Source organism: Lipophrys pholis (assembly GCF_963383615.2).
Source record: "Lipophrys pholis genome assembly, chromosome: 1".
Taxonomy (NCBI): Eukaryota; Metazoa; Chordata; class Actinopteri; order Blenniiformes; family Blenniidae; genus Lipophrys; species Lipophrys pholis.
Window position 1 is genome coordinate 5,959,226 of NC_137635.1, and position 24,137 is coordinate 5,983,362.

The window sequence follows — 24,137 nt, forward strand, 5'->3', positions numbered from 1 at the left end:
AACATGTGTGTCATGTGCTTTTTTTTTTTTTTTGAAAACATGTTTTCAAAGCAAAATGTCCAACATTAACTCATAGTTACAGTTTATCTCTATTTTCAGTTTGAATCCTGTGAAACTGAGACATAAGGTACGAAGCACAAGCGAGCCAGTATATACTCTACTGAAGAATCAGGCTTCAACTGTTACGTCTGCAGGTCAGTATAACCTTCAGTGCAGCGATGGAGTCGTGGAAACAAGGAGACTGAGTGTGAAGGATTTATTAATGTTTTTGTTTTTGCATATATGCCAAAAATAAAAATGCTTAACTGTGGTTGAATATTATCAAAAAGAACTAACTGAGCTGTAACTGTGTGAATGGAGGTGCACGGCTTCTGTGTTGTCCCTGTATATCCATCAGTGTTCTCTGGGTACTCAGATTACAGTCCAAAAACATGCGTTTGAGTTATATCGGTGACTAGAAATCGGTTGTCGTGTCTGAAATAGAAATCAGACAGCCGGAATCAGCGGAGTCGCGTGAACTCCAGGAGGCTGAAGGACGAAGGGAGGACAGCAGGGCGGCGCCAGAGGAGAGAGGAGGAGTGTGGAGGCAGCACAGCAGGGCTGGAAGACAATGGGGGGACTGTGCAAAGAGCACAACAGCAGACATTGATATGAGAGAAAACATTCCGTGGCATTTTAATAATATTAAGAATGTATAAAACAAAGTTTCATCAAAATGTAATACTGTAAACATACATCTTTACCATTTCCATTTCTGGTACATATTTGAAACAAAAGCAAAAGTACATTTTTAATTGTTGGTTGACCGGCATGCTGCTGTGCAATCTTCTTGACTGCCCTTCTGGGATACATTTTCTGATTCTGCTTCTATAATGAATGTTATTGTTCATACATGTTTGTGATCAAAATAGAGCTAAGTTATTGTTAGCTGCATTTCAGACACCTCCACTCGTGTGTCCGTCTGTGTGTGAATGAATTACCGTGACAAACAATGTAAAGCAATGGGGAACTGCTAAATCAGTGAAAAAACTGCTGTGAAATCCATGAAACAAATGCAAAACTGTATTTTTGCCAAACATAACATAAAACCTTGATATCATGTTTCCGTTGAGATTCATGATCCTGTCGTTAGAATTAGTTGCATTGTGACCTAAAAATACTGCCAGATGGAGGAATCCCATGTATTGTAAATTTAATGCTTAATATCAAATCAATCAAATAAATCAGAGGCAGAAGAGAACGGAGCACTACATCATCTAATTTGTCTGTAAAGGCTTGTTTTGATGCAGAGAAAACACAACTTAATTTCAGGTTTCTCTGCACTCCTGAAAATATTTAATTTAATTTAATTTAATTTAATTTAATTCAATTTAATTTAATATGTTAGGGTTAGGGTTAGGGTTAACCCTAACTCTAGCTCTAACTCTAACCCTAACCCTAACCCTAACCCTATATTATATTATATTATATTATATTATATTATATTATATTATATTATATTATATCCTATCCTATCCTATCCTATCCTATCATATTATATTATATTTTTTTAAATTATATGAACTGGCTTTGAAATGTCCAAACACATGAGAAAATAAATGTTGACATTTTTAAAATGTATTTATTTTTTCCATAATTTCTATACTTATTTTGTGGAGTGTGCGGTTTCCCTTGTGTTCAGCTTTTCACCAGAAGATGGCGCCAAATAGCTAATTCTCTATGCGCCTACTTCCTAAATGACCGCCAAGTGACTGTAAGTCCGTTCAGTTCCCACAACATACCAGCCAGTTAAAATAACAGGCAGCTATTTTCTTAAGAAAACAAAGTGACGGCATGAGGATGAGCGTTCCTGTGGCTTTGCATCAGCGTTAATATTCATTCCCTTCCCTCACAGTGAACGACAGTAAAAGCTGCAGGCCGCGATGATGCAGACGACATGTGATGCTTCATGCTATAAGAGCTGGAGATGAACTCATCAAAGTTATATGTATATGGATTCCTACAGCTTCGTAGCTGCAATTACCACCTCTGTCCCTGTATAACCTTCTTTCTGGTTTCACTTCTGTCAGATCAGATAAGGGCTTCTCATCTTGATCTCTTTATTTTTTTCTTCCTACACTCGTCCTCCTTCCACATCTGATTTTGTCCCTTTCATTTCTTCTGTCACGCCAGCCCTCGGGTGACTCTGTGTCATTGTTCCTGTCTACCAATATATTCTCCCTTGTCATCCTTAATGATAATGACATGACGAAAAACGCTGACTATCCAGAAAACTTGCGGCCAGCACTCGTTCTGTTTTTTGCTGCTCATTGTTCCCTCCTTCTCTCTTTCATAGAACTTGGCCCTCGCTCCCTGGAAAATACTTTCCTTCCTAGGCCACAGCGCAGATGGTCCTGCCAGGATCAATCTTCCCATTTAGGCGACACTTTGTCTGACATTGCAGAAGGAATGAAAGATAACTTGTTGCTGAGTCCCAAATTTCAATGACCTCTACAGGTAAGTGAATATATATAAAAAGCCAATCAGCTTCATCCAGTGGAGAATGGTGACAGATTGTTCCTCCTGTACCTCCTTGTCAATATCCACACATCAGCTGCTGCAGCCCACACACACACACACATACACACACATACACACTCACACCAATAACAGAAATCACTCTTCAGACAGGCGGTGCTGTCCGATGATTGCATTTATGGATGGACCTCATTGATTCCACTCCATTCAATTACTCCTCCCGAGGTGAAAGATAACACAGTTAAGGGACTCCGGGCTTGTAAGAGGTCACTCTGGGCTTCCCATGCCAGAATGCCATAAGGCTGATTAGGGACGTAAGTGTTTCCACTCCTCTGCTCCTTCGATCCTCCTGGTGATAGTTTAAGGAGACAGCGCCAGCCGAAAGTCGAGCTAATGGCTCTGAGCTGTTCCCTCCACCGAGGGAAACAGGAGCAGGAGGGGGAAAGATCCAACCAGGTGGCGTTCATACAACATCCTTGAGATAAACTGTGAGAGATTCCTTCTCTTCTACAGCAGCAGCTGGAGAGAGAGAGAGAGAGAGAAAAGACAAGGCTTCAGTTGTACTGGCATGTCCTTGTGGGTGCTGCATATCGCGAAATAAGATTCTCTGCACAATGAAAGTCATTTGTTAATTCAGAATTTATCTGCTGACATTGGATTCGTGTGAGAAGCACTGACGCTGCAGGTCAGATTTTATTAAATAGTTTCGAAACTGAGAGAGAGAGAGAGAAAAAAAATCAGGTTGAAATCCTGAAATCCAAAGTGTTTCATAGAAAAGTTTTGATAATCATGGAAGCTACTGAAAAACGTTTCATTTGTTTTATGTCTCGTCATGTTGATGTCGGGTCGTCCTCCGCGTGTTTCATTCTCCATGTGGTTTATTTTTGATTATTTCTACAGAAATTCTAATAGTCGTTGTCTCTGTCTAGTCAGTTTCACCCTGGACAAGTGTAGTTTGCTTTCAGTCAGTACATGGAGAACCCCCCCCCCCCCCCCCTCGTGTTCTGCAACAACGGTCCTGTTCTGCTTCAACATCTGGGCCTGTGTGTTTAGACGTGTAATTCTCATGATGCAGCTCCACTTCATTAAACCTTAACTGCTCCCATCTTTCTAACCCGACAGCCTCCATCCTGCAAACAATCTGATCTTATCATCAGAGCTGTTTTCCAAGACCTAGGAAATGTTCCCTTTTCTATTCTATTCTATTCTATTCTATTCTATTCTATTCTATTCCTTCCAACACCAAGAAACATACAAACTACTGAATTATTCCCATATACCTTTTTTTAGCTAAATTGTGAATGTGTATTTTAAATTTCTTGCTTCATTTTGTTCTATTCTTTTTTATGATTAATCGGTCTGTGATAACTTATGTTGGAATCTATATATTCCTTTATGTTAAATAATTTCTTGTGCAATACACTTGTATAGGTAGAACTTGTATTCATCTTGTTATTCTAAATTTATACGGTACTTTTGTACAATTTGTGTTTTTTTTATTGCTCACTATGACGTCATTATTTCCTATTTTCTAAGGTTTTTGTAATATTTAATTTAATTTAATTTAATTTAATTTAATTTAATTTAATTTAATTTAATTTAATTTAATTTAATTTAATTTAATTTGATTTAATTTTATGTAGAAACATGTAGAAAATCCAAATACAATTATTCATTCATTCATATTCTATACTGTGAGATGTATGAACTGTCTCTTTAAGGCAGCTTGTTGGGAGTATTGTGGAGGGAGTATTGTGTGATAGTGCAAAGAAGAAGAAAAAAAATCCCCTCGTCTCCAAAGCCTAATGGGAAGAGATGAAACAAACAGTCTGTGTCTGTTTAGTTTCACATTTGTTCTGTAAATACGTGGTATGTGTCAGAAACACTTGTCTTTGCCCTTTAATGAAGTCCTAACTCATGATAAAGTCCTTCCATGCAGGGAAAAGCAGTAAGACGAGGGTCACTAACATTCTTAACAATACATTTCTGAGGTGTTTGGTTGTTTCTGAAGACAATCGACAAGTAATCTTCCACTATGATGGAAGAAAGACAAAACAGGCTAGAAATGGTCGGCGGTCAAAATGGTATAACACAATTATACCTGCAGAAATAAAAAATAAAAGATTGTATGGGCACTGTACTGAATGTAAGGGCACCATAATGCAGATATTAAAAAAAAAAGAAGACGCAAAAAGGACTTAAAATAGAGACAAGAATGGAGAACATGCATAAAATGATTTAAAACCACATGATGAAATAGGACAGGCAATTGAGTTTGGGTTACTAAAAAATACATAGAGGTGAGAACAGGAAATGCAACTTGACCACAAATGTGAGGAAACAAAAAAACACAAAGGAGATTTAAAAACGATCATGAGGTCATCAGAAACAGAGCAGAATAACAGAGACACAACTACTGAAGTCAGACAAACAAAATGACAAGTACACAAACCAGGAGAGTCGAAAGATATGTGGAAAACACACACACACACACACACACACGCACACACACACGCACACACACACACACACACACACACACACACACACACACACACACACACACACACACACACACACACAATGTCGTAAGTTGGCAAAAAGTGTTTTGCCATTTTATGACAAAGTTTTGCGTTTACACAGCGAGGTTTCGGAAACTACGTCCGTTTCGTCGGGAAACTGCTGAAAGGCTGAAAACGATGTAGTTTTCGTGTTGGGACACTAGTGGGCGCTGTGGTTTGTTTTTGTAAAGACACCACACACACAGAACATAATTCCAGATTAAATAACAAAGGTGGCATTCATATGGACGGTCTTTAAAGATGGTGAACCAGAGCTTGAATGTTAATAGTTATAGCGAGATGGAAGCATGTTTGAGGATGCTTGTTCTCTCCTCTTCCTCCTCCTCCTCTTCCTCCCCCTCCCTCCTCCTTCCTCCTCCTCCTCTTCCTCTCTCTCTAACTCCTCCTCATCTTTGCTCCAGTCAGTTTATTCCTCCTCCACAGCAGTCCAGCAGGAAACAGCTATTTTTACATTTCACCCAAAGAGAACTTGAGCCTCCAGAAACTTCGATGTTATTTTTGTTTGTTTTTCCTCCAGAATGACTTTCCTGAGTTTTTTCAGCTGAAGGATGAAGACTTTTAGTTTCCTGTTCTTCTGGATGGAGTCTGAACTTCAACCTGCAATGTTCTCCTGAGAGGTGAGTGGTCTCACTTATGACTCTTTAAAGACCTAAAACCTGAAATAAAACAAACACTTATACACACTGCTTTCCTCTTTTTCATGATAATTAAGACTCGTTTTCAGGGAATTGGCAGTTTTAGCAACAAGAGCTAGCAGGGCTAGTTCCTAACTTTTACTTTAAATATACTAAATATACTTAAATGATACTTCAGTAAGTTTTTATTTTAGTCTTTTTTAACAATTTAGACCATATTTGTCTAGATGTTTCCAAGTTTCTAACATGCTGTTATTATTATTATTTATTCTGTTAGCATTAGCATTAGCATCAGAAGCGTTGGTTTTAGATTAATGATTTTATGTATTAATCATGTGATCCTGTAGTTTGTCTTTCTTTTTTTTCTTCTTTTTTTTTTTAACTATTTCACTGTCTTAGTGTTTGTGGCCATCGCTAACAGAACCTAAGTAAAGCAGGAGATCTTAATCTTAAGCTTTCCAAAGTATATTTGAAGTATTGTAATCTGGATATTGAGTACATATATTTTAAATTACAAATAACTTAAAAGAAGAAATTAACTTATTTATTCACAGCAAGAATCACTCGTGTCTTAATGAAAGAGTTCAGAAATAGGAGAGAAAACGTAAAGCATCTGAAGGAGCATTTGTGTTGATTGATTGGGTTTGAGGAGAATATTTTAGAGAAGTAAAGTCTGAATATGGTCAGAGTTTAAAAACTGACAGACTATTGGAGAGTCCATAATGTCATCAGATGAGTCAGTGACAGAGGCTGGAGGTCAATAATCCATCCTGGTGATCCTAGAATTAAAAATGCTCTTGATTTGGAACAGGAAACACAACGCATGGGCTCAGGATCACTGGAAGAAATCATTGTTCCTATGAAATGTTCAAAACATGTTGCTGTCTTCTCCTTCATCTTTTCTCTGGAAAATCTTTAAAAATGGACTGATGCGAAGTGGATCATTGTCTGTTGGTCAGATGAATCAATATTCATTTCCCATGTTCCTACAGTTAGGAGGGGGACCAACTTTGTTTTGCTTTGTTTTTGCAATTTTTTTATGCCAGCGCCACATTTCTGATATTTTATTTTGGTTTATTTATATAGCACACACATTAAGAGAAACGGTGCAAAGAGGGAACAAAGCCCGGCCGGCTTGTACAAAATAACATGGAGCTGCATTAGAAAGTGAATAATGGGAAGTATATGGAGGTATGTCATCTTGACAGAAGGAATTATCTAGTGGAAATTGAATCAAGCCAACATCTTCACCTTTTTCAAAGTAAAAGGTTTGTTGATTTCAGTCCACAATGTGTCCACAATGTCCTCGTCGTGTGGAAGCGTCGCTTCGCCCATGCTTTATGAATTCATTTTGCTCTCTGCGTTTAGTTTGCAGGCGGATGGAGGTCGAATTGTCTCTGCAGCCTCACTGGGAATACAAGTAAGAGAGGGAGGAAAAGACGTCAGAAAGAGGTAACGCCAATCACTTATTGATTCACTCTTTATTCTGCTCTACATTATACCTGTAACATGTCACTTTATCGTATTATTAGAGCTAAAATGTACATATAGATATGCAAAACTGACCAAAATAATAAAATATTTCACAATTTATAGTGAAAAAAAGAAAGAAAACACAGGATAAAATACTCCCAGATTGCCTTTAAAAAAAAAAAGATCCTCATCCTCTGCACTATCTCATACAAATGTGCTCCAAGAAGAATTTTTTTTTGTATAAAAAAATGTTTTTTTACAAATTGCTACTCACAAGAATATAAAAGAAAAGTACTTATAAACGATTATATAGCTGCACAATTGATAGTTGAAGCAGTCGTAGTGTACTTGTATTGACTTTCTGATGGTAGCCTTCACTGCCTTTGCTCGAGGCTCATGTCAGGATCAGATTTGAGCGTGCGTCCCATTGTGTGTCCACCCCCACCCCCACCCCGCCCCCGAGGACGACCTGTCGCATAGTGACACGAAACGCAGCGTGTGAAGTTTGGGCGCCTACATGTTGTTGTTCTTCTCAGGATGTTATTTATCATTCTGTTAGTTTGAGTTCGAGGGGGCAGCGGCGGCCCAGAGGTTAGAGCAGCAAGCATGTGAACGGAAGGTGGGGGGTTTGAATCCCGCTGAGGATTGCATCAGGAAGAGCATCCGGCATGAAAGTCGTCCCAAGTCAAACCTTCACGGTCTGCTGTGTTGACCCCCACGAGCAGCAGCCGAGAGACAATTATCTTCATCGGGTTCGACAAGACAAGTAAACACGGTGATGATGGTTTGATTCCCTCCGCCGGCTGTTGTCCCTTTGTTTTGTTCAGTGCTCATTAGGTTTGCCGTCACAAACCTGCCCGGAGCTTTTTTTTGTGATCTGAATTGTTTTTATTGTAGTTTGAAATGATTGTACATGCAACTAAAAGTTGTTTGTTGTGTTTATACGACATAGCAAAATACACTTTCACTGTATCTCTCATATTCCTATGGCTTATTATGTTTATTTAAATATTTTTTTCTTGGATAAAATTCACTGATTTTGGCGCTTCATGTGAACCTCAGTCAAATTTCAGAGGACTCATTAAGGACCAGAAGGCGTTCACTCACTCTGCAGTTTATAGAATAGAATAGCATAAAGGTTTTTCTGTGTGTGTGTGTGTGTGTGTGTGTGTGTGTGAACTTACACATGTTTATGTTAATGTCTATGTCGGGGTTTTAGGGTTTTAGAGTTTTTTATGGGGCTGGGATGGGAGTTTCATTCTGGGAATATTTTTTATTGTTTTGTGTAAACACTTTGGGCCTAATCTATTAAAGTTGTTCACACACACACACACACACACACACACACACACACACACACACACACACACACACACACACACACACACACACACACACACACACACACACACACACACACACACACACACACAGAGGAGGGGAACAATGTAGATAGATAGAACCAGCAGGTGGAGGTAATGCAACTTTATGGATCCAAACTGCCGTTAAACCCAGAAGAAGAAGAAGAAGAAGAAGAAGAAGAAGAAGAAGAAGAACTGGCAGTCATGACACCACGGAGGCAAACACTGTTGTTATTGTCTGTCCATTTGCGCATGTACGGACCTTTTTACTCATTGACTAGTACCGAGTCGAAGCGTTTTCTAAAAGTTCCATCTTCCCTCGTTTCCACTGAGACGGAGCATTTTCCAAAAAATGCAATGGAAGGTTTGTGTGTGACTGCGACCACATAAGTAGACAGAGACGGTTTGATCTTCCTCCAGCAAACCGTACGATTTAAGTATGAACACAGCGCCAAGGCGTCTGTTGTCGACCAAACAGGATGTGATCTGCGTTGGACTCATAATTCATTCTGGTATACGATCCCTGCTGCTCTTGCTGTGTGTCACAGATGGACTTCTGCGTGCATTAATTACATATATTTTGAAATAATAGTATGGCGTATTGAATAAAGCAAGGTGGGCTTAAAAGTCCTGTAGACCTTGTCTGTGATAAAAAAAAAGAAAATGCTGATGGACTAAAATTATTATTATTTTTAAATGATATACTTTATTTTCCTGGCTTGACCTCGTGACCCCACAGTACAAGTGTGAACAGTCTTCACAAAGTGGTCGCCTGGTTTCACATAATTCCTCCCTCAAACTTTCAGGGTTTTTTTGGTTGTTTTTTTTTTCCCCCGTAAGGTGAAACTTTCCACTTTGTAGTGCGTATCTAATCAAGAAAAGCCTCCCACCCGAAATACTTGAAAAGGCAGTGTCAGCAAACTACCAAAATGTTTACAGTTGCCTTTCAAGGTAATGGTTAGTGTTTCATTCTCAAAAGATTCTGGGTGGAGCGTCTCATTTACTGCTTTAAAGGAGACCGCAAACCTTTACATTCGCAGCTTGAAGCCTTCTCAGACGGGCTTGTGTGAAACTGGCGTTTTTTTTTTTTTATTGGCTCTGTAGGAAGCAGGAGGTTGCTGAGCGACGTCTGGAAAAAAGTCCGCGGGACCACCTTCAGGCCTTCGATGTGGCTCGACTCTTTTACGTGAGCCCCCCCCCCCCGAGGTGTTTGAGGTCGAAGACGTCTTACATAAAGACATAACTGTGCGGCTTTTATTTTCAGCTTGACCTCCTGCTGAATTGGAGCGGTAATACACAAGTATGTTGTCGGGAAAAAAGAAAAGTGCTCACAGCAGCGTCTGTGTGTTTACTAGAGATTAAAAAAACAAAAAAACCGAGGCTTTACAATCAAAGAGATGCTTTTGTGCTTCTGATGGCGAGCGTAGTGAAGGATTGTCATCAGTTTGGGTGGTCATATCAGTGCTACTGGGCCTCCGAAGAGTGCATTACACAACATGGCCAGATGTGCAGTTTTAAAAGGCATGTGACTCCTAATGAGGCAGACAATGTTTTTTTTTTTTTCTTCTTCTTCTTCTTCCTCTCGAACAAATTGACTTGTTTATGCGTCACACCAACTCAGCGCGACAAATTTTATGCAGCAAAACATGCACATGCAACACATACATGCACATTTCATCTAACTTGGGCCGGACTGGTAAAAGAGTGACATAATAACCTCTGAATTTAAACTGGGCAGTTTTTCTTTGATGTGACACAGAATATACATGATGAAAATGTCTATGTTTTCAGAAAAGTTAAAAAAATACTACCAAACATAACCACGATCTCAACATAAAGCCAGTTTTTATTAAATCTTCTGTAAAATACAGTGACATTTCCAAAACCCTCTCCGATAGCTGCTGTATTAAGCATATTTTTACAAACTCACCTTGACAATGTGACTTTGAGGCGAGTTTGATAGCAGATAGGTATCTTATCTCATCTCGGGCAGACAGTCTCCCAGTCTCTTAAGAAAAATGTTTTAAAAAATCAATGTTTTATTAAAATCTTTTACAATTTGCTTATTTAGAGTCGATTGGAGCCTCTTGCGGGCCGGTTCTGGACCACGGGTCTTATGTTTGACAGGATCTGTCAGTGTTGCTGAAATCCAGTGGGTCTGCTGGTCCTTCTAGAAAAAATAGCTCTCATATAGTTTAGTAAACATTTCATTATCACATATTTGCCCCAGATAGTCGTGAATAATTATGTGTAGGCTTGTGTTTTTTTTCTCTTGATTTATGCCCCTAAACTTTATGGAAACATTTTTAAATGACCACAGATCAAGCTCAAGTTTGTTCTTCTATGACCGGCCTTTTGCCTCTCTCTCTCTCTCTCTCTCTCTCTCTCTCTCTCTCTCTCTCTCTCTCTCTCTCTCTCTCTCTCTCTCTCTCTCTCTCTCTCTCTCTCTCTCTCTCTCTCTCTCTCTGTCTATCTCTCTCCGTCTCTCTCTCTCTCTCTCTCTCTCTCTCTCTCTCTCTCTCTCTCTGTGTCTCTCTCTCTCCGTCTCTCTCTCTCTCTCTCTCTGTCTGTTGTTAGTGGGTGACTGTCAAGTGTGTATAATCACATGCTGCAGTTCAGGAGCTGTTCTAACACACACACTGTTCTCAGGAGAACCACACACTTAAAAACACACTACACGTGCAGAAAGCCCCACAGAAGTCTAGACCTTTTGAAAAAAATCTTGAGACGTCTGCAGCAGCGTTGGATTTGAGCAGATGTGTGTCTCCAGGTTAAACACAGATTCTTCACGGTGAGGAAGAGTATGCCGTCATCGGGCTCAGTGGTGAACTCGCATGACTTCACTCTGGACTTCTTACTGTTTTCATTGTATTTGCTGAACATGTGAGAGTAGGAACACGTATACTGCTAAACTGCTTGAACGTTATACTGTATGTCCTTCTGGTGAAACATCCTATATGAGAGGAGCTCCTGATTCCAAAGGACAGATATAGAATATCTTCAGTAATGACAACAAAGGAATTTTTTTTAATACATAAACCAGAGTACTACAGTCAAAGTGTTTTTTTTTTTACAAATACAATCGCCAACGTAACAATGACATCATGTATCATGAAGGCAACTGAACTGGTTGGAAGTTTCACCAGTCACCTGAAAGGCTGCAGTCGGAGTTTGACCATGTCGACGTGACATCGTTTTCAAAACGTTGCTGTGCAAACGGGAAACTTTTCTGAAACGCGAATGCAGAAATACGATGTGTTTTCACTTGTTGTGAACACGGGGCCTTAGATTAAACACAAGCAGTGTGTTTTTCTTTAAATCAGTTGCAAAAAGGTTTTGTAGTTTCAGTGCTTGTTTACACTTTGACCCTTTACATACTGTATGAATATGTCTTTTTTTTTTTTTTCCTTTAATGAAACATTTTTATGCTTCACTTTGAGTTTGCAGGACGTCCGTGTGCAGTGGTTCAGCTCCCTTTAGCAGTTTAATGGATCTTAAGTCAGGACTCAAACTGTTTTAAAATCTTAACTTTGCCCTGCTTCTTGTGTTGTTTAACACCAGTTAACATATCGGACTGGAAAATGTAAAAACAAACAGATTTTTCTGAAGAGCTCCACTTTTGTTCCAGCAGAACGTTAAACCCAGAAACATTGAAGTTAATGGACAAGCAACAGGAATATAAACATTACAGAACAGGTCAGAGTTTAGACATTTAAAACATTTGAAATAATAACACACCTAGTTCTCATTTATAAGCCTTCTCGTTCAGGATTTCTGAGGTGAGCCCTTGCAACATTAATTCTTAAGTCTGTTATTTTAATTGCTTGAAGCTGATTTATGGGTATTTTATGGACTGTCTGGATGATTCCGCAAAGTAATATTGTGAGGTCACAAAGAAATTCAGCCTGGATTACAGTCACACATTCCACCATGGGTTTGTTTAGACGTCTGGTTCGGGGCACTGCTATAAAAAAAAGAGGGGGATGAAAGTGTTGCCGTCGTGGAGAGAGAGAGAGAAAGACTGTTTGATAACCCGGAGAGACGATGTGGCCGCCTGTGTTTGGAATCACGCCGCTGCTGTTTGCCCCGAATCCGCAGCAGAGCCGAGTCCTCGTCACACTCAGTGCCAACACGCAGGGCTAAAAAAACCCCAAAACTTTATGAAAACAGTAGAAACGTGTGGGAGAGATAAAGCGAAAGACACACACAAAATGACAGTTTTAATTCATTCTAACCCGCTGTGCGTATTTTACTCTGGAATGCCTGTGATGTGATGTGAGCCGATATTTAACTTGCCTTTAAATGGAAGTGTTTTACCAAAAGGAGGCGACTTTGCTCCATTAGTTTTGTCTTGGTGTTTTTTTTAAAAAACTGAAATAACTTTTTCACATCAGCAGAAAGTTTAAAGATATTGTAGGTGAAGTACTGCCTTGTACCTTGTATCCTTGGTTTCTTTTGTAATTTGTGTGACTTTGCTGCATGCTGGTTTAGATTCAGGTCAGGTCCACATTTCTTGGCGTCTCTTGTTCAGACCAAAGTTGGAAAAACGTTTGTGCTTGTGTTTTTGTGTTTTTGTGTTCTTGCTTGGCCGATTCTGTTCTCACACACTTTCACAACAGTGCTGTACTGCAGTTTATTTAGGATTATTCATCAGTTGTAAATGTCTCAAACTGTATAAAGGAGTGAAAATTCCTTTATTTTGAACATCTGATATTTTGTACTTGTATTTTAAGCTGCTTTATCATTTCACTGTCTGCATTCAAGTTCAATGGTCTGTGCTCACTTGAGTTACAACTAACCACACTTTGTTCAACTGGAAACTGACAAACTCGCTTTGAAAGTTCCAGGGTGTTCCAGGGTGTTCCAGGGTGTTTTAACCTGATGAGAGGAAACACACCCTCCTTTAAGCCCCTCGATTCTGCCTTAACTGATTATTAATATTATTCTATAATAGAAATGAGATTTATTAGCAGTTTGATTCATCTGGAAATCTGACATCAATGTGGACGTTGTGTCTCTCTGCAGAGGATTATCTGGAGGTGTATGCTTCCCCCACAATTACCATGAGCTGGAGTTTCCTGACTCGCCTGCTGGAAGAAATCCACAACCACTCCACGTTCGTGGGCAAGATCTGGCTCACCGTCCTCATCGTCTTCCGCATCGTCCTGACGGCAGTCGGGGGAGAGTCCATCTACTACGATGAGCAGAGCAAGTTCATCTGTAACTCGGGCCAGCCGGGCTGCGAGAACGTCTGCTACGACGCCTTCGCCCCGCTCTCGCATGTCCGCTTCTGGGTTTTCCAGATTATCCTGGTGGCCACGCCCTCCCTCATGTACCTGGGATACGCCGTTAACAAAATCGCCCGCGCCGAGGAGCAGGCAGACGGCGGGGGCGCCGCTGGATTTTCACGAAAGAGAGCTATGAAGCACTATCTGGCCGGCAGAAGGCAGCATCGGGGCATCGAGGAGGGTGAGGACGACAACGAGGAAGACCCCATGATATACGATACGGCCGAGGTGGAGAGCGATGGCGGAGTGGCGGCAAAGGGGCGCGACAGTGACAAACAGCAGAAAGCCAAGGCTCGCCATGACGGACGTCAGCGTATCAAAGAGGACGGCCTGATGCGTATTTATGCGTTCCAGCTGTTGGCCCGCACGCTGCTGGAGGTGGCCTTCCTCTGCGGACAGTACGCCCTCTACGGATTTGCAGTACCCGCCACCTACGTGTGCGCGGACCTGCCCTGCCCCCACCGGGTGGACTGCTTCGTGTCCCGGCCAACTGAGAAAACCATTTTCCTCCTCATCATGTACACGGTCTCCCTGCTGTGCCTGGCTCTCAACATCTGGGAGATGCTCCACCTGGGCGTGGGCACCATCTGCGAGATCCTCCGCTCCCGTCACGTGCAGCTGGCCGACGAGGAGCTGTGCAGGCTGACCCGGGCGCCGGGGGCTCCCGGCAAGGAGCGTGCCATCGGGGAGGAATACAACAGCTACCCGTATCCCTGGAGTGCGCCGACGGCTCCGCCGGGGTACAACATCGCCATCAAACCCCTGGTGGTGTCGACGGGGAACCACAGCCAGGCGCTGCCCATCACCGATCTCACCAACGCCAAGATGGCCTGTCGACAGAACCACGTGAACACCGCCGAGGAGGAGCGCCAGCAGTACTCCAATAATGAGGAAAGCCTGTACATGCCCGGGGCGGGGGACGCCCCCAGAGGAGTTCATGAGGACCTGGCTCAACCTCAGAACAAGCTGCGGGCCGGCAGTCAGACCTACAGCCAGCCGCAGAGCCGCGGCAATCCACACCGTGAGCGTCAACACCGGCAGGCCTCCGGCAAGGCCGACGTAGACCGAGGCGGCAGCTGCAGCAGCAGCAGCAGCAGCAGCAAGTACGGAGTCATCAAGGGTTCAGAGTGGATATAAGTCACCGGATTTCTTCAGTTAGTGTTCAAACAATGCAGCGTCTCCACACGGCTTGTACATTTGTGTGTCCATGTAGAGAAATGACATTATTTCACTGTGTGTTTACGGCATCCTCAGCTCGTTGACACGGATTCGTGGCAGTTATTACACATTTATAAATATGTTAGGTCAAGTTTAAAGTTCATTGAAAAGAAGCTTTTCCACATCTGAGAGAAGTTTATTGTTTACCACTGAATTAGAATGGAGAAGCACTGCATAAAAGCCTTTGCTGTCAGTTTCTGTTTCCGAGACTTTTTCCTTGAAGTGCCTTTAACCGTTTCAGAGCTGTTTCAGATGAACGCTGCATCACAATTTTCTGGAAGCGTTTTGAAATTTAAAAAAAATGGCCTGTGGACTGAAAACAGGTCCTGCTGGCTGACTAATTAATTTCAATGTTCTCAGGCATTAAAGCGTTTTGTTTCTCAATATGCAAATATGTCCCACAGAAGTAAAAAATATATACATGTTGTTTTCTGGGGCAAAAAAACTAAAGGGAGGATTCAGGTAGATGTCACTATGTTTTCACTTTGGGATTTTAGTTTTCCTTTAAGAAAAGGTTCAATATGAAATGTTCAGACTTTTAATTCTGACTGTTGGTTAATGAAGCTGTTTTATTGTTTTCACAGCAATAAGACAATGTTTGTAAAACTTTGTCACGTGTCATGATTGACAGATTTTCCATCTGAGATGCTGTTCGGGCCATTTATTTACACTGCCACCGTTTTACTTTGTGAAATAAATATTTTCACAAACAAAAGGTGCATGTTTTGAAATTAAAAGTTTGCATTTCTCTCTTGTTGTCTTTTGTTTTGCTTCATATTTTCTTTATGATGACTGGATGAAGGACATTACAGCTGTCACGTGTGCGCTCACATTGCCCTCTGCTGGGCAGAAAGCACAGTGAAACAATAATACAGAATAGAAATACTTCATTAATGCCAGAGGGAAATTATTTTTTCCCTCTTCAATATCTTGTCCCATTTGCTTTGAATCATGCAACATTCGTCCAAGTGCAACTGTAGATGACAATGATAAAATATAATTTTAAACAGCGTAACAAAACAAACACTGTGAAGGGAGGAAATCATTTTTTCCAAACTACATTCATAATGACACATTGTCAACAGGACAAATTGTATTCAGTGAACAATGACTAAAATCATAGAAAGTAAAGTACAGAGTTCTACTGTTTTAATCGCCTTTAGTTTGGGTTTGAGAAAATTTTATGTTTGAACTTGAAGAGCAAAAGAACATTGCTTATTCTCCCGAGTATTTGTGCCGGCGAGTGTAAAGCCTTGACATCAGGAATAAAAAAGTCGATTTGCTTTTTAGTATAATTATCAATTAATCGTTTTTTTAAGGTACCGTTCATTTGCGAGTGTTGCTTTTGGGGACTGTCAGAAATTACACTTTCCGTAATGAATAGACTGACTTTAATCGACTTTTAAAGATATAAAGCAATACTTACTGTCAAAACTAGCAGTTGTATCAAATGAGCTTTAAACTGAAAGATATGAAATTATGATCTAAATTGGAAAAACACTGCCAGATAACCGGGCTAAACGTGAAAGTACTGGGAAATCCGACCAACTATGGTGGAACCTGAAGGCAGCACGACGCCGGTAATGACGTCGCCCTCTACGCTTGTGTTTTCGAAAAGTGCGGCGGCTTCAATTCTTCCACATTTTAATGAGCACACTTCAGAAAACTCTTCCTTGCAGCTCCCCAGCACAGGTACGTGACCTCTGTGTGTACAGTCGTTCAAACTGTCTGACCCCAACAATGTGAGAAAATGGATTAAACCAACTTTTGCGTTTTTGTATTGAGCTTTTTTTTTTAGTGCAGCTAATAGCTAAAGCTAACCATATACGTTTCTCTTGTGGATAACGAGCTGAATTCACGGTTTAATGTTAATTTACTGTAGCGCTGTGTTTGGGAGTGACCCGTTTTATTGAGCGTTCGTCAATATCGATCATGTGAACATTTGCAGCGGAGTTTCTCAAGAGGTTTGGAATACTGGTGTTTCAGTTTAAGTGGTTTCCGTGTTAACTGATGACCGACTTCCTTTAGCGTCCGATGAAGCTCAAACTAAGCATTGGAGGAAGGGGAGGCCGATTTAGTCTCTCAATTAATGTAGAAACGTCTGTAAAACATATTATCTTTTGTGCCACGATTCCTTGTTGAAATCACAAATGTGGGGTTTAGTGATTTGAGATGACAATAAGAGACCATAACATTAAAAAAAAAAATCTCTCAATGCTACTGTGGTATTCACACAGTCTGAGTGCACAACCTACTTTACCTTACCTAAGTAGATGCATCACAACAATCAGGTGTACAATTTTCACTTCACACTCTCTAAAGAATGTAAATCTGAGGCTCCAATGTCCAGTCACTCACTCAAACCTTGGTATTAAAATATAGTGTGGTGAGATGAGTCTTGATTTCCAGCACGTTATTGGATCTATCTTGAAGAATGAGAGACAAAACAAAGACTCATAAAAAGTCTAAAAGATTTGCTGTTAATCTGCCGTCAGGGTCATGTGCAGGTATGTTTAATCAGCTTTTTTTTTTTTTCTTTGTCAGATCCCCTTGTTTTGCTGTAGAGTTTCGAGCTTATTCACGGCGCCGGTATCATGCAGCCGCAGCAGAGTTCCAAGGAGCGACGTCCTCCAAGCAAACGTCCTCTGAACAAGAAATTGGAGGGGAAAACCTTCTATCTAGACAATGTGAAGAAACAACCACTAATTCTGCTTAGCGAGACCATCCATGCTTTAGGAGGGGTAAGTGTGTGTTAAGGTCAAGATTTTGCATTGGAAGAGTTTGGAGTTTCTGGAAAGTAAATGGCTATAACCATATACTATACTATACTTTTTTTTTTTTTTTTTTGCTTGAAGAGGGTGGAAAGTTTCCTCCACAAGGATGTGGACTACGTCGTGACTGGAACCAAAGAGGACCTGAAGCAGGAGAACCCCGCAGCTGCAAGAGGAGCATTAAAGGACGAGGCTGAAGGAGATCAACGCCAAACTGTGCCGCAGCAGCGAGGCCTCGCTGGAGCCAAACGACCAGGAACTCCTCGACCAGTGGTACTGAGTCTCATCGGCACGCTGAAAAATATTTAAGGCAGAAAGAAACATGCATGATTGTGTTGATTCCTTTTCATATTTGTACGACAACGTTTCAAGTGAAAAACGAATTGTTTGCTTTCGTTTTTAGAAAAGTTTCGCATTTGTAGGGCAACACTGAAAACTCTGTAGGAGTGAAATTGACTGTATGTCCCTGCTGCGTTTTTCCCACCAGGCTTGTGGCAGCCGAGGGAAAGCTCTGCTCGAAAAAGCCATTCGTAACAACGTAAGTCAGAATACTTGTTTGACAGAGCTGTGGGTTCAATTCCTCGCTGACATTTTGATTCTGATTGATCTTTCTCGTAGGAGCGGCTGCGGGCGAGCAGCGTCTTGTCCAGCGCTCGGTCATGGGGTGTCAAGATCCTGTCTGTGGATCGTATCCTTTGAACTGGAAAGAAAATGGAGTGAACTTGTACTTACAGCAGATGGCGCTGTCTCACTGAGTAAAGACTCACCAGCATGCGAGGCGCTTCTGCAGATCCTGTTAAAATATGAAAAAGCAACCAAATTAATGCTCTTTGGTTTTGAAACGTTATTCTATTATATTTACAATGGAGACATGTAAGTTAAACAGTTTTTTCAGATTTGGAAAAAAGTCTAAAGGTCCTGATTTGTTCCTCAACGTTTCACCAGACGCTCTGTTGTATTTGAAAAAGCTGACTAAGGAAAGATGCCAAGCTAAGCAGTGTCCTGTCAGGAAAGGTGAGTTCAGGTCATTCAGCACGCGTTAATCATTAGAAATGACTCGTTTTAATTTGTGCGTCTCCTGTTCACAGCCACGGTCTTGAATGTTCCCCATCTGAAAATTGAAGACGCCAGCAGGTGAGTTTCATGGATTTTGGTTTGTCTTTCCCTGAAGTTCACTCGAGGAGGATGCACTTGCCTCGCTTCCTCAGAACTCCTCTCAAGAGCCCGTCAGGGACTTTAATTAGACATTTTTAGTTTCAGCTTATCGAGGAGGACGAGCTGGACGTATCCCAGCCTGCACACGCTGATGTAACAGCGGCTCGGATCTCGTTTTAGGATTATTCGCCATAACGACGGTAAAGCTGCCGTCAGCTGCACTGATCCGTCCTGTTGTTTCCGCTCTTGCCTTCCTGCCCCCCCCCGGTGCCTGTTTGGGAGGTGTGCATTTCACTCCAGATGGTTTTCTTAATTGAGCTTGTTAAGAAGTCCCATCATGTAATGCGACAAGCCCCCCCCCCCCCAGTGAGGCTGCACTCCGGGAGCCCGAGCAGATACAGTTTCTGTTTGATGAGGCTCTGCAGGCTCCGGTGCCCGTTCCTGTAGGGGACCTCCATGTGCTGAGAGGTCTTTTCATTTGCCTTCTCATTTCAGCTAATTGGAGTGCTCCGACTAATGTGGGAGGGAAAGAAACTGAACCTCTGACATCTGGAGCACGAGCCAGAAATGCACAGCTGAACTTTTGACAATTATTTTAGTTCAGAAACTTTAAAAAGCCGTCGACTTCCATACTGCTTTTTTTTTTTTTTTTTTTTTTTTTTTAATCTGAGTCATGTGACGCTGCAGATGATCCCAGCTACACATCTCATTCATCTTCAGTATCTTCAACATTAAATGGAAATGGAGCAAATTTATATAACCAGGACCTTTTAAATTGATAATCCAAAGTATTTTAACTAAGAAAATTGTTGCTTTCTTTGCCAAAGTGTTCATCATCTTTAATATTTAACACCCTTTGGCAGTGACCCTGACCTCCAAACATTTTTTTGAAGCCATCTCTTTCCATCCTGAACTTCTCAGCCGGTATTTTCTCTTGCGTTTACAAGCAGATTTCAGCTCACTCCAAAGATTGACAATCCAATTGAGATCAGAAATCATCGCGGTCCATTTGAAAACAGTTTGTTTTTTTTCCCCACTTTGTCTGACATTTTTCCTCTAAAATCTCTTGATGATTCTCTGATTTCCTGATCCCTCTGATACAGAATCAGAAATACTTGGGGAAATTCTTGGCCGTCAAGTCTTCCTGTACAAGTAGCGTTGCAGCCCAGTGGCATGATGGTTCCTCCACCATGCTCATCTGTTGGCAGGGTCTTCTTTTCCTTGTAGGCTTCTTTCCACCGTATGTCAACAAACTGTTGTTATGCATTGCTAAAAAGGTTAATTTATCTTTCGTCCGTCCACAAAACCTTTTCCGAGAAGGATTGTGGTTTGTCCAGGTTCTGTTTGGCACAGATCGGATCCTTTTTGCCTTTTCGTTATTCCACACTCTGTACTTAGACTGCAGGGATGTCAGTCATACTGAGCAGAACTGTACAGAGCCTTTTGAATCGATTGTCCTGAAATAATTGTTTTTGAACTGTCTGAGGAAAATCCAAATTAAAACAGAGAAAATCCACACGGAAAGACTCCCAACCCGCTGTCTTCTTCACCGAGTATTCGGACTTCCAGCTTTGCAGAAGTTTTATCTTTTGATATTAAAACCGTTTTTCTGTTTTGTAATTCGACCAGGAAATACAAGCCTTTGTTTACGCTGTACGCGACCTTCCCCGCTCTGTGCCACCTGAGCAAAAACCCTTCCCTTCAGTCGCCCCCTCCCCCGCCGTGGTTCGAACACTGGGCAGAGCGAGGAGAAGACAAAACCAGGTTTGTTCCACCGATACACGCTACCGTACTGTGTATGTTCACCATAAAACAAACCCGTAAACAATCAAAAAACTCACTTTTTTTAAACCATTTTTCTTGGTGACCCAGAGAGAAGAAAGCTGAAAGCTCCAAGTTCCAAACATCGCTCAACTTACCTTGGCTGATCGGGAAGAAGAACACGTCTTACTGTGAATGCTGCCAACAAACCTTCACTAGTCTGAAAGAGGTGACAATCTCTTTTATCGCCGTGTAGTTTCTTCTTTAGCTTGTGCTGATATTAAAACACTTCCTGACTATTTCTGCAGCACTTGGAGTCTGATCAGCACCACAGGTTTGCGATGGATCGGTTGAACTACAGCGCGGTGGATCAGGTTGTGGCTGAAATGTTTCCCGTGTTTGACTCCACTGCGTTTCATCGGTCGGAAGAAGCCGTCGACCGGTGAGTTTACTTGTAATGCAGTGATCTCGCGACGCAGCATTTCCCGGATATAAATGGGAAACTGGAAAGTTTCCGGTAAATTTCAACAGAAAGTTTTATTAGGGGATTTATGAAAACTTTACATGGGAATTATGGGAAGCATAAATATGAGCAGGTATCCTTTAGAAATAGTGCAATTAAAGGAGATTTAGTTTTAGGTGATAAATGTCTTATTGAACAATCGGTTATTTAATTGATAAACAAAAACTTTTGAGTTAAATATTACTGCTCCGACACAACCCATTCAAAAATTAACAGAAATATCTGCTGTATGAATGCACTTAGATGTGATATTTGTAAGTTAAACATCGGTGCATGTGGTTGAGGAACGGCAGTTATTGAACTGTACCCCCCCAACAACTATATTTAATTTCCCTACAAAGAGCCAAACCTCAATAAACTGGTTTATTCCCATAAATCCCTGTTTTATTCCCATGGAAAATCCTGATTCCAAACTGCTTTCTGTGTCCTGTTGTAGACCGCCGACGCCTCTGCTTGTGGACGAGTTCTGCGACGTGGAGCTTCATATTGACGAGTCGCAGCAGGATTTCTTCCTGAACACTCTGCGCCCCAGTGCATCACCTGTTCAGCCAAAACAGGAGGAGGTTGCTGCTGAAATGAACCCTTTCACTCCACAGACGCCCTCCCAGTTGACTGTTAACCAGCCTCCTGCTCTGAATGTCCAGGCCTCGCCCTCCCGACAGCCTCAACGTTCCCCCTCATGTTCCCCCCTGCCTCCGGTCCTCAGCCCAGAAATCTCATTTCCCTGCTTCCACAGTTCTTACTCCGATCCCCCCGTCCTCAGTCCTCAGCAGTACACCGCCGAGGAGAGAGCCTGTGAGATGAACTTCTTCGACGTGATGTCGGAGTTCATCGCAGTGTTCACAGCGCCTTCTTCATGTGCAAACGGAGGATCTCGTTCTGTTCCACTGGCGGCGACGCCAAACCCCAAAAAGCGTCGTCGCTCTGCCGGTGAACAGAGCTCCAAGAGGAGGAGGAGGACAACGCCAAGTGGGTGCACTTCCACTTCGACTGGACGAGTACCGGAGGCTACGAGGCGGCAAAGTGGCATCAAGAGAGAGTTTGAAGAGGCCAGTCCTCGGAGAACTTGGCCTGATCGGACTCAAGACACTCTTGATGCTCAGCGGACTCCCAGCACTTCTCCACACGATCAGATCGGCGCTTTAGCCTCGCCGTCGGCGCGCCCGTCGCCCTCTGACGCTGGAATTAATCCTCCACTCGACTTCACCAGCAGTGAAATCCAAGGCCTCCTCCAAGGCCATCACAACTCGCAGCGCTCGCTCTCCCATGCCGCCTCCGTCTGCATCGAGCGGTGTCTCATCCCCGACCCGGCTGCGCTCTCGCCGCCGTCGTCGTCGGACTCGGAGTGGGACTGCGGGCTGCTGTCGCGGCTCGGCCCGCCACCGGCCACGTGTCCGGCGCCCGCCGGGCCGAGCTGCGAGCTGGACAAAGAGCTGCTCCACAGGCCGTGTCCCTGGCCGTACGACCGCGGCTACGAGTCTCACCTCCACACCATCCTCCAGCAGGTGGCGCCGTGCGGCAACGAGAAAGATGTCTCTTCGTTTTCCAGGAGTGTGGCGCAGACGGCGGAGGTCCAATGAGTTTGTTTATTCAGGTTTTCTCGTATTCGGGAACTTTAAATAGGGAAAGTTTTGTAAGACACCTGGAATGATGAGTTTTTTTCAGTTTCAGACTTTATTTAATTTCATTAAACTGAGTCACAAGTTAATAAACGTCTTGGTCTTAATCCTGACTAACATGAAAAAGTTTGCCGTTCTTAGAAAATTCCTGATTTTTCCCTGGTGCCGCTGCCTGCCGGTTCAGCAGCCATGTCCGGGAACACACGGCGCTGCTGAGAATTTAATGAGGCTTTTCTGAAAGGGGGCATTACTCAATTACTGTAAGTGCTGCGCCTGGATCAGATCCCACTTTGCACCGACGGAAGATGGTCAAACCAGCAAGGACTCCGAGACAAACTGATTAATGTCAAACAGCTTTTCCTGCCATGTTGAAGGTGGGACAAAGGACGGGCTTTGTCAAGCTTTGAGCCGTTGATGGTGTCTTGAAGCCATGAGACACTCGTCACCGAGGGACAAATTAAAAGAAAACCCCACATAATGAAACTTCACGGTCCTTTACTGTTTTAAATTTTTCTCCTGCCGAATAAAAGTTTTCCTGTTGACTCGACGAGTTTCTGGAACCAAATGCGACGAGAGCGATGAAGCAAAGGCAGCAGGAGGTCGAGGCGTCCCGTTGAGTCCATCAGACTGGCTTCTTGCTGACCTAAACAATATCTGATACGGTGTCTCCATCACTGCATGTAACCCATAACGCTGCGTCGATAGTTCTAATTAAACCTGTCAGGCCGATAGTTCCCATAAAGCTACAAAAACCACATATTTCTATTTAAGATGAATCAATTCAGATTTTATTTTCTTTCTCTGCCAACAACACACAAACACCTGTTTATGTAGACTGCACACAAAAATAAATGCCACATGATTAAACCTTTTGACTGGAAATTAAAACATTCAAACGGTTCAAGCAGTCTCTAAACTTCAATATGGACACGAAGTATTCCACTTCAATTACGATCCTGTTCCGTTGCCATTGGTCACTGGATTCCACCATTAATTTAATGAAACGTTCTGGAAATGCAGTGAAATGTGCAAAAACCTTCTATAGCTGTTGCACTATGGGTGTTTTTACAAGCTCACCCTGACAGCGTGGCTTTCAGGCCAAGAGCCCGTTTTCAAGTGAAAACGCAAAACCATTTTTTTTTGGGGGGGGGGGGTTTGGGTGTCCGTTTACACCAATTGTAGTCGGACCCAAGGAAAGCACAACTTTTTGAAACTGGCTCCTTTGGAAACACTT

The 24,137-nt window shown here is 42.2% G+C and overlaps 2 protein-coding genes across 3 annotated transcripts; both read left to right on the plus strand.

Moving 5' to 3' along the window:
* The first annotated feature begins 2,405 nt into the window (after positions 1-2,405).
* On the plus strand, positions 2,406-15,824 carry LOC308123075 (gap junction gamma-1 protein-like). Of its 2 annotated transcripts, XM_080485336.1 has the most exons (4): positions 2,406-2,496; positions 5,617-5,716; positions 7,103-7,186; positions 13,594-15,818. In XM_080485336.1, the coding sequence occupies exon 4, from the start codon at positions 13,632-13,634 to the stop codon at positions 14,991-14,993; it is 1,362 nt and encodes a 453-aa protein (XP_080341462.1). In that variant the 5' UTR covers positions 2,406-2,496; positions 5,617-5,716; positions 7,103-7,186; positions 13,594-13,631; the 3' UTR covers positions 14,994-15,818. The 2 variants fall into 2 exon arrangements, with proteins under 2 accessions (XP_080341462.1, XP_080341461.1); XM_080485335.1 differs by lacking the exon at positions 2,406-2,496 and having other exon boundaries at positions 5,494-5,716; positions 13,594-15,824.
* Positions 15,825-16,647: 823 nt separating this feature from the next.
* On the plus strand, positions 16,648-23,444 carry dbf4b (DBF4B-CDC7 kinase regulatory subunit). Its single transcript, XM_080461712.1, has 11 exons — positions 16,648-16,766; positions 17,619-17,815; positions 17,930-18,118; positions 18,333-18,383; positions 18,464-18,533; positions 18,791-18,859; positions 18,934-18,979; positions 20,630-20,764; positions 20,873-20,990; positions 21,070-21,203; positions 21,721-23,444. Exons 2-11 carry the CDS (start codon positions 17,669-17,671, stop codon positions 22,862-22,864), a joined length of 2,103 nt encoding a protein of 700 aa, XP_080317838.1. The 5' UTR covers positions 16,648-16,766; positions 17,619-17,668; the 3' UTR covers positions 22,865-23,444.
* The last annotated feature ends 693 nt before the right edge of the window (positions 23,445-24,137 follow it).